The 11,429-nt window shown below is 35.0% G+C and overlaps 1 protein-coding gene across 1 annotated transcript in view; it reads right to left on the bottom strand.

The window, feature by feature from the left end:
• LOC108972105 (peroxisome biogenesis factor 1) overlaps positions 1 to 11,429 on the bottom strand; it is a 36,668-nt gene that overhangs the window by 4,767 nt on the left and 20,472 nt on the right. Inside the window, exon 11 of the mRNA XM_018938585.1 lies at positions 1,965 to 2,068. Within this exon, the coding sequence (XP_018794130.1) occupies positions 1,965 to 2,068 (104 nt within the window). The remainder of the gene's footprint in view (positions 1 to 1,964; positions 2,069 to 11,429) is intronic.

Below are 11,429 nucleotides of genomic sequence, written 5' to 3'. Positions count from 1 at the left end.
GAAGGACCAAGTGGAGAAGGACCTGGCTTCACTTGGAATATCAAATTGGCGCCACGTAGCGAAAAGAAGAAACGACTGGCGCGCTGTTGTTAACTCGGCTATAATCGCATAAGCGGTGACTGCGGTGAAGAAGGAAAGGCTAATTTCGGATGTAACCCAACATTTTATTCTCTCACAACTTACAAAGGTAAAAGCTGGGGAAATACCTTCTGGTGTCAGCGAAAATTATATTAAAATCATTCTCAAATAAAAATCCGTAAATTCAATCGAAGAGCTAAAGAAACGATCGAAATTCATTATATTAGGAATATGAGGTTTATGTATATTAATAAAATAGAACAAGGTCTGCACCAACTCCTTTCATATTCAGCGTAACACCACATAATTTTTAATTTCGTTAGAGGTAAATATTACACATTTTTATCAACATTTACATGTCGGAAATTGTTATAGAGGGAAATTGGGAAAAAAGGGTCTGGGCTAATATATTTGTGAACATATTTTCCACCAATTCTAACTCAAACACCCACATATTCGGCATAAGGTTTGTTGACATAACGAAAATTATTATATGGAGTATATGTGAGTCGAGATAATTCATAGACCAATTTCACACATTTTCGTTTACCAATTAACAGTTTCTATCTTGTTAGCCCGAAGACCTGTTTCTCGGAAACATAGAAAGATGTTCTGCATAGTGGAAGTCTCAGGGTCCGCAAAATATAAACGCAAAAATAAAATACTTTCTTAATCTGTACACTTTTCCGCATCCGTGGAAATAGAACGAAGGAGAGATACTTAAAAAAAATCGACTCTTTTTAATTTTAAATATTTTCTGTAATCAACAATTTCAATTTTTGCAAAAACTCCTGACGAACATGTGTAAAAAACTTCATGGCCATCATTAAAAAAAAATCGTTTACACCAGGACTCGGCGTGCAGAGATCTTTGAGTTTCATTAAGGTGCCCCACATACCACCTTCAATATATGCATATGGAGTTTAAATAACCTGATGTTTAAAAATCCTGATATTAGTTTTATGGTGACAAGTTTTTATCCGATTTATGGATTTTATCCGAAGTATGACCAGTGCTACACCTATTGTCCAATTTCCTCCTATAAAGCTATTTATATTATTTTGAGTGCAAAATTTAGTAAGTCTGACGCTTTAAAATACTTTCGATTTTTTTAATTTTCAAAACGTTTGACACAAGATAATACTTACAAAATGGAATTACAAGCAAATAATTACAAGCGTTGCATACATTGTATTCATGAATATGACCAAACAGCAGCTTTGTTAAAATACTTTCGTCATAGCCACCTTCCCTGGACTCCCCATTCCATGTAAGGTAGGCTTGGTAGAATCTTTAAGTAAAATATCAACTTTGGTAAAATACATACAGTCTGCCGTCCACTGGCTCTTAGACAATTAATTTTATTACTACGTTTTGCATAAAATATTCAGAAGTGTTCTGAAACCCAAGACAGAGTAAATTGGTTTCCATGACACCCAAACCGATACAATTTCTGTTTCGAACATCAAACCAATAATATCTGAATTAATGGCACCTACTACATTTTTAATCGGTTTCAATTCAGATTCGGACAATTATCAAATTCCACAACACCCCTGATACGAGAATATATCTTACAGATTGACCATGTTTTAGGTATAAAGTCAAGGGGATGTTAGAAAATGCGAATATGTGGCTTAGGAGAACTAAGAGAAGTATTTACCTTGATTTCAGCCGTATCACGCAAAAGATTACACTATTATCAGAAAGAGATTTATGAATTTCGGACAGACAGTCATTTATAACTCTATATCTATCTCGATTATTTTTAGGTCTTATAAACAAGCGTTAGGCGAACAAAACTAAATATTCTCTAGCAATATGTTGCGAGAGTATAAAAAGACATTTTGCGAATTTAAGAATGAATGTCTACAAATGAAACTTACGTCTTCTGATACTTGGCAATATCCGCTGCGCTTAACGAGGGCCGAGTCGTGTTGAAAGCTTCGATTAGATGCTTTTGTCGTACCAAAATTCTGGACAACTGTTTCTGGAAATGGAATAAAAAAAAACAGTGGCTTAGGTTAATTACCATTTATGTAAATACGGATAACAAAGAAAGTAAAAAACATTCACACGTGCATACCTTCTAATAGCGGATGGAAGTACTTAAATATAGTGTAGTCACATTTGTTTGCAAATAAATTTGGAATTAGACCTAAGTCTTAAAGGCTACTTGTATTAGTATTTTGTCAATTTCACAAAAACACCATTCGTGTTTTATATTCTCTTAATAAATTTTGTTTTTAGTAAATTTAATGTATTTTTCATTCATAAAACCAAGTTCAACCAGAGCTTAAGCTTAAAAACATTCTTAAATGGCATTTTGTTTCATAAATATGTATAATCTGGCAATAAAAAAAGATGCCCAAAATTCGTAGAGCTACTTGTGACGCAACTTAAATATAAATTTCTTCAATAATTTAATTGATAGCAACTTAGCCATGAGTTTGGTAGATTGAATTTTTAAATACTTCATTATACAAAACAAGAACAATATTTTTATTGAAAAAGCAAAAAAACATAAGCTTAACGAGTATAGAATAGCTAAGTTCAGCTGTAACCGGACATATTATACTCTCGCAATCAAAGGGTTAGGTGCAAATTTCAAAAATAATTTTTTTTTGTCTTATTAGAAGTAATCGGAGCACTTTCACAAATCGCCATTAACCGGAAACACAGAAAGTGCCATAACTAAGCACTAAATTAAGATAAAAAACTGTAATTTGGTATAGGATTGCAGTAGCAAGAGCATCTGTGGGTAAACAATTTTAAAACAGTGGGCGTGGTCCTCTAATAAGTTTAATGTACTATACGTATCACCTAAACCACTTAAGCTACAATAATCAAATTGAGTGGGATTATCCTCCAATTTCATCAATTTCACTAAGCGAAAAAACATCAAGATAAGGAAAAAATTTAAAAGGTCATAAAAAACTGACCTTTGAGGGTTTTACTATACTGACCTAGTACCATCACCCTGACTTGGAATTTCTCACCCCCCAGATTAGCTGTTGTACTGTGTAATATAAGAACTCCTACCGATAGTGTGAAGACGGATGAAATTGGAGGATAACCCCACTCACTCCCCATATAACGGTACTGTTAAAAACTTCTAAAAGCGCGATGGTATGAGAGGGCTATTTGTGAACCGGTGGGAAAATTGAACGATGGGCGTGGCACCGCACCGCGACCGACCGATTTCGACGAAATTGAGTACGTGCCATTCTTCTTATATTTCTATGGCAGAGTAAGAAAATGGACGAAACCACACTACAAAACGCCTACTTCTCATATAGCACAATTTTAAATTCTACTTCATTCTTACACTTTGCAGTACACAAATCACGAAGCAATTAATATAACGGGATAAAACTTTGCACGACCAGTGTCTTTAACAATGGACCTTTGTTCATAATATGGATACGAGCGGGTAAAAATTTAACCTAGCCGCCATATAACTAATAACAGGACTTTAAAACTTTAAATGATTATGATATTTGAGATACCTTAATAAAGCTCGGAGAACATCTACCCCTATTTCTTCCTAATATAAGAACGATTTCATAATGAAATTATGTTTTGCCCACACCTGAAATAACTTCTCCGGCTTTGAACTGAAAGTTGCAAAAGCATGAAATCCTCGGTTACACTTGAACTTAGCTCTTTCGTACTTGTTAAATTTATATTCAGTTAATTATATAAAAACAAGTAAGGAAAGTTCGGGTGTCACCGAACATTTTATACCCTCGCATGATAAAGTGATAATCGAGATTTCAGGCGTGGTTGTGAACCGATTTCACCCATATTTGGTACATGTCATCACGGTGTTAAGAAAATATTATATACCGAATTTCATTGAAATCGGTATAGTACTTCCTGTGATATGGTTTTTGGTCCATAAGTGGGCGACGCCACGCCCATTTTCAATTTAAAAAAAAGCCTGGATGCAGCTTCCTTCCGACATTTCTTCCGTAAAATTTAGTGTTTCTGACGTTTTAAGTTAGTAAGGGGCGGGGCAACGCCCACTTTTCCAAAAAAAATTACGTCCAAATATGCCCCTCCCTAATGTGATCCTTTGTGCCAAATTTCATTTTAATATCTTTATTTATGGCTTAGTTATGACACTTTATAGGTTTTCGGTTTTCGCTATTTTATGGGCGTGGCAGTGGGCCGATTTTGCCCATCTTCGAACTTAACTTTCTTATGGAGCCAAGAAATACGTGTACCAAGTTTCATCATGATATCTCAATTTTTACTCAAGTTACAGCTTGCACGGACGGACGGACAGACGGACGGACGGACAGAGAGACATCCGGATTTCAACTCTACTCGTCACCCTGATCACTTTGGTGTATATAACCCTATATCTGACTCTTTTAGTTTTAGGACTTACAAACAACCGTTATGTGAACAAAACTATAATACTCTCTTTAGCAACTTTGTTGCGAGAGTATAAAAATTATTTAGTTAGCTTCAATGATAGCTGTGCCAAATGCAATTATTTTCGGATATAATTGCTATATTGGCAGATACTACGAGTATTATAAAGAAAAAGAGGAACTATTTGCATTTGTGTGTGTGTTTGTAACGAATAAATTCAAAAACTAGTTCGGCGATTTCAAAAATCACTTCACCATTGGAAAGCTACATTCACCCTGAGTAACATAGGCTATGGCTATATTTATTGCTAGAAAAGATTAGGCAGCCTTACTAAAACGTAGCCTAAAGTGTACAAAAGTGTCATAAAACGTCATTCGTTTATATTTTCAAGAAAAGGGATAAAAACGAAAAGAACTACGGTTGAAGAAAGAAAAATTATTATCAATGCTTTAAAACAATCAAAAGAATAAGGGTTCACAGGCCTTAATAAGCAAGGCGATCAAAATGAAGCGAGTTTCCTTTGCTAAAGCGAAATTAAATTGGAGAATCAACTTTTGAGAGAAGGTAATATTTTCAGACAAAGTAAATTCTGCGTGTAACAATCGGATCGACACTCCTTGATGTGGGGACGAGAAGGTTTAACCCTAAATGAGAAATTCGGACAACTTGCTGTTAAGCACGGTGGTGCTGGAGTGGTGTTGTGGGATTGCATATCGGTGGCTTGTTTTTATAGAAAATATAAGGGACAAACACATGTACCTAAATATTTTATAATAAAATTTAGAAAAAAGTGCATGAATTATTCTTATAGAATCAAGACAAAGTTCAAAAGTATACCGCCAAAATAATCATCACTTTTGGGATTGAAAGATTAGATAACACCATAGAATATCGAAGAGTAGACTTAAGGAGACGCTCCTAAAAGATTGAAAAAAAAATCGGTTGTGATGTCAGAAAATTGGTACAATCAACCGGTTGCATGAAGTCATAAAGTCAAAAGGGAAACAAACTAAATATTAAGAACTGATACATTAACATTCCACCATGTGGAATATTTTTCATATCACAACAGAAAATTGTATTGCGCTATATAAAAAATATTATCTAACATGGCACCGAACAATGCAATATTTAAACGGCGATTAAGGAATGTTTCGGCAATCGTTTTTATGGTGATGTGTTGAAACGCTTCAATTCACCATAAATATGTACGAAAATCTACAAACTTATCCACCCTCAGAAATAATTAAATTACTTCTTTTATTACAGAAATGAAAATAACTCTATATGCCCCGTAATCACCGGATATCAATCCTATTCAATATTTCTAGAACTTATTGGAAACCCGCATTCGGAAACATTAAACTTCATCAAAAAGGTGCCTAAAAACTGCCTTAACGACTTAGTGGGACAAAATATCCGGAAATTATACCAGAAATTAAGTAGCGAGCATGAGTCGACGTCTAGGGCCAATAATTCCAACAAAATTAAGCCCAAAATATGATAAATAAATCTAAAACTGTTGGAATTACTTTCGATTTATATAAATATTCATTAGCATGCATGTAAACTTGTTTGAAGTGAATTAGGTGCATTTAAAGCTTTAGTTTTTTTTCTTGTTTTTTTTTTTTTTTTTTTTTTTTTTTTTTTTTTTTTTTTTTTTTTTTTTTTTTTTTTTGGTATAAAAAAAATGATTTGATATGAATATGCCTGAATATGCAGCAGTGACGCCATGCAGAAAATGTTGTTCTTATGCTAAATGGAAAATTCCTAAATTCAGTCTACAAGAACAAGGATACCTGGTATTTAACTGTACGAAAAGAAGTGGCTTAGCCGTGAATTCAAGTAAAACTAAAATGGTTTTATTTGCTAGGAGGCAAAAGATCTCAAACATGACTCTCCTTTCGTCTCCAATCTGATCCTTGGTACAAAATTTTCATGGATGCCAAATATTGTGGAGTGAGCTAAGAAGACATCATTTACCTTATATTGCTGTAAAGGAGTTATAGGGAAAAGGTGGTATCTTTCACCAAAGGTAGTGTTCTGGCTCTATGAAACCGTAGTAAAGCCAATAATATTCTATGGTGTATTCGTCTGTAGGCAAACAATTTTGTTGTTTACTGCGAGCAAGTGTTTTTGATTTTTACCAATTATTCAAATAGCGTCGAGAAAGCGTTGACGACGTCCAGGACAACCATCAACATCAACTGATGACCAAGACGTCAATAAAATAAAGAAATTAGTGCATGAGAATTGACGATTGGCAGTGAGAGATTTTACAGGCATCGTTGGAATATCGGATTAGTGCAAACCATTTTGAATGATCAATTGTTCCCAAAAAAGTGAAAGCACGATTGGTTCCAAATTACTCAATTTTTTTTTCAAAAAACAGCGTCGCGCTAACGTCTGTGTAATAATGCTTTTTGACTACCAGGGTGTCATGAAACGTGTTATTACTAGCGATGAGTCTTGGGTCTATGCTTACGACCTGGAAGCAGAAAGGCAGTCGGCAGAATATCGTGGGAAAGGTGAGCCGAATAAATCATAAACATTTTTTTACAACATTCAACATGGATTAACTCACTGACAAAGCATCGATGAACTTCATTCAATTTTTGACGATGAAGCTCTATCAAGGACCAGTGTATATCAATTTGAGACGTTTTTCGACACTGAAGGGCCAGTTGATGCGTTCTGAACACACGTTTTGGACATGCAAAGGTGAATAGACATTAATGAATAATATTTTTAAAACCAATAAAGCGATTTTCTATTATTAATATTTGTTTTTGTTCAACTTAAAAGGCTACATTTAATATAAAGAGTTGATGTGAAAACATCACCCAGAGGATCTCATTTCATTATATAAGGTTTAGACCAAAGTATACATATGTACATATACTCGTATTAATTTCATTAATTTTCAAACTTTAACCTAGGCTATATTGAGGGCAGAGGAAGGGATGGACTGATTGAATTAATTTAGACATTGCTGAAGTATACTGTATACTAAGTACATACATATGTAATATCTGGGAGTTGGGATAATTTGTAGACTAAATTCATATAATCTCGGATTTAAACTATAGTACATTGAATTATAAACGTTCAGTTAATATACATATATAAGTTTGAAAATTTTATATTAGGTATATGAGAAAAAGGGGTAGTACAAATGCGACTATATCTATTTTTGGCAAAACAAGATTAAACAAATTAACATAATTAAATGATCCATGAGTGTCTCTGTGATACCTCATATAGAATCACCAATATCCAATAAATAGAGTAAAGTCACTCCCATGTTTGAAAATTCTGATATTAGTTATGGGGGGCTAGGGCAAGTTTTCACTCGATTTTACTCAAAAATGCAGCATTATTAGAAAAACATACTCACTTCATTTTATTACGTTAGCTACATATTGGCCCGTATAAGGGGTATACAGCCATTCTCGTATTAAGACCTTTTCTACCATTTTGAATGTAAAATGTTAATGACGCATTATTACACTTCAAGCAGTTTTTAACAAACCCGTTATATAGGGAGCGGCCGGGGTTATCATACGACTCCCCCGTTTTCACATAGTATTAAGAAGAGTTGAAATGATTTTTTCCGTGCAAATTTGGGTCAGATGGCTTCAATGGTGGGATATATGTATGTATACATATGTATATGTTAAACATGTTAGGGGACGAGGCCAAGTCCACTTTTTAATGATCTTCAAATCACAAGTACTCCTCATGCTGCTTAGTTTTGGCAACTTATAGATTATCAACTAATGGCGTTTTGTGGACATGACAGTGGTCAAATTACGTCAATTTACAATACCAAACTTCTTATGTACCAAGTTCCATCAATATATCTTAACTTTTACTCAAGTTACAGCAGACCTGGATTTCAACTCGTCCTGGCATTCTAATTATATATATATATGTATGTAACTCTATCTATTTTGATTGGTTTTAGATGATACAAATAACCTTCATATGCGAACAAAAATATAACAATCTGTAGCAACATGTTGCAAAAGTATAAAAACTTCAAAGCTTAAGAAACGACTTGTGCATCTGTGAAAAGGAGGTTCGGCTCCAGTTTCTTAATACTGGAAACGTACAGTTTCGATCAAAATCTAAGTAGTGCTGGGCATGCTTTATATATTCATAAGTATATGATCAAACCCTTTATATCACCAGGGTATCAGCATCAGAGTATCAAGTTAGTATCAGGATTGTAGTATTACGGTAATTATTAAACAGCTCAAACAAACCCATTTCTACATAACTGTGGGAAAGTGGTGAAATCAGGCGCTTTACTGCCCATTCAACACAACAGCAAATACTTCCATTAACATACCTAAAGAAAGATTTTCGAACTTCAGGCTGACTTTATGTATTTATAAAATTGCGTGAATAATGTCAAAAATTTGTGTAATCTGCCCAAACCTTTTTTGCCCCCAATATACCCTATATAGTGATTTCCGACTTCGCACCTATCTTTAAATAAATTTCATATTTCAGTGAAATTAAATGGGCAAGCTTTCTTCAAAATTATATCGTTATCGCTTAATATAAATGGAATTGGTTTAGACCTTGTTCCAAACCTCATATCCCTAACGTAATAAATTCCGATCCTCTGGTTGACGTTTTGCACATCACCTCAATATATGTATATATTAAATTTAGCCTCTTCGATTGAGTTTACGTCTGATATGAGTCAATGAATGTTGAATTCTTTCGCATCATTTTTAGAATAAAGTTTTATTAAGCCATGGAAGTATTTCCCTTTGGTCCTTGCAAGTTGCCAGTGTAAGAAATGTTCGGTTACCGAACTTAGCGCTTCCTTACTTTTTAATAAAATCTTTTTGGGTTTCACTTTAAAATTCGTTAGCATTAGACGATCAGAAGTCGACATGAAAACAAACGATGACTTGTCGGGACTTTTTATTTGCTCAGTAGTGCGTGAAAAAGTGGTTTGAAAAATTAAAATTATAGAAAATCTTCGTAAAATAACGGTGAGATTCATTTAAGTATACAATTTTAATTTGTGTTTTTAATGTTAACGTTTTACAAGACTTCATTCATTTTATGGTTGCATCAATCGAAGATGCACAACCCCCATCCAATACAGAAACACCAACCGAAAAACACAACAAAAACGGTAACTGTGCGGTTACGATACATGGAAGTATAAGCTTCATGTTTTGAGCGCGGTATTCCGGACTCATTTATTGGATCAAGGAAATGATGACTGGTCACTCCTTTGTCGATATATTTCAGAATGCTTCCATTTCCTAGTGAAGAAATGCCGCTTGCCTGGGCGTTCCAATAGGAGAAGGATTCGAAAGAAACAAGTTAAGTTACTAAAAGGTGTTTGGAGGAAAAGAAATTTAATGAAATGGAACGACCGTCACAGTCGATTGACGGGGTTTGTCCGGAAAGTAAGAGAACTGAGCCAACTTAAAAAAATGTATTGAACCAATCGTTAAAATTTTTAAAAACTTTCAAAATATGCTCCAGCGCTGCCAGAGCGATTTCCAAAAATTGAATGCGTCCTTGAGAGCCGAAGTGTACACTGCTTTAATCTCCTCTGTCTTCTTATCACGCTTGCCTTTCAGGGAAGGAAACAAAAAAGTCCGGAGGGGCCACGTCTGGGCTGTAGAGCAACTGCGTTGGGATGCCGGACTTGTTTCACGAAGTCGCAGGTCTTCATCAGCAACCTCCTCCCGGCCCTCCAAAAAGGCCTGATGCCACCGAAACACACCACTTCTTGCTAAAGCAACATCTGGGTAAGCTTGCTTGATCAAACGTCTCTGTCACAGATTTACCTAGTTTCAGACTTAATTTAATCGAGTACTTCTGCTCTAACGAAAGCAACTTTTTCGGCTTGCTCCACTCACAGAAACACAGGTGCTGGGAGACTGCTGACCAGCCGCTCTTTCGTTAGCTAGGAACGCTCTCTACCGAATCCAGTTGGTACGCGCACGCTCTGATGTACAGTCGCGGCGAAAGAAAATCAATTCTATTACTTTCCGGAAAAACCCTGTAAGCCGACATCGGTCACGCAATTATTTGAGGTTCATTTGAAAAAATATTTCCCAACAACGCTACCCACACTTTGGAAAACGAAAACGTTATTTTTTGGAAGCACTGTACTTAAAGACTTCCTCCAAATATGACCTTATACTTCATATGCACAATAAAAGCGATCAGAAACGCTGGCATTATGAGATAGGTTAGGGTACCTTTTCTCGTGGTATTTCCAATGTTGCTGTTCGAGGACGTTATCTGTATAATCTAAAGGAATGATATTATTTTCGCAAAACACCCACCAATTAAAGCTTATTGTTTATTTTAATCTTTTTATTATAGCTGTTCGTAACTATTCGCTTTTACGCAACCTTGAACTATCGCGTGAGGAGTGGCATTATCATGGTGCAGAAGCCCATTTATTCTTTCAAATTGATTTGCGCAAATTGCGCATAACTTGCAGGTCATATTCTTTATTGACCGTATGAACTTTAGCTACTATTGTACGACGATTGGCCAATAGTATTTTCTTTACTTCATATGCCACAATCAACATACGGAAAATGGATAGAGTCCGTTCCGGTTACGTAGTCCCGACTGTCGTTCGAACGATATGGTGGTCTCACATTTTTCTTACAAGGAATTGGCATGAATGTGGTAGAGCAAACAAACTTATGACTTACAATTTTTCAATCTATGGTGGAAGTATCAAATACTAGTTAAAATTTTTTTTTCTTTCTCACAAACATTAATGAATTAATTACAATTCTTGTTTTAAATAATATTATATTGGAATTATATTATTTGCGCTTAAAAGAGCGGTTATAAGGCGCATCTTTGTAAAATACGGTCGGACGAAAGCATGCCCAACGATTGGAATTTAAGTGTGCTATGCCCAATCCTCAAAAAAGGAGACCCCACAATCTGCGCCAACTACCGTG

This window comes from Bactrocera latifrons, unplaced genomic scaffold (assembly GCF_001853355.1).
Source record: "Bactrocera latifrons isolate USDA-ARS-PBARC rearing strain unplaced genomic scaffold, ASM185335v1 scaffold_379, whole genome shotgun sequence".
Taxonomy (NCBI): domain Eukaryota; kingdom Metazoa; phylum Arthropoda; class Insecta; order Diptera; family Tephritidae; genus Bactrocera; species Bactrocera latifrons.
Note: the sequence above shows the minus strand (reverse complement) of the source record. Positions and strands in the feature narration are given on the sequence as shown.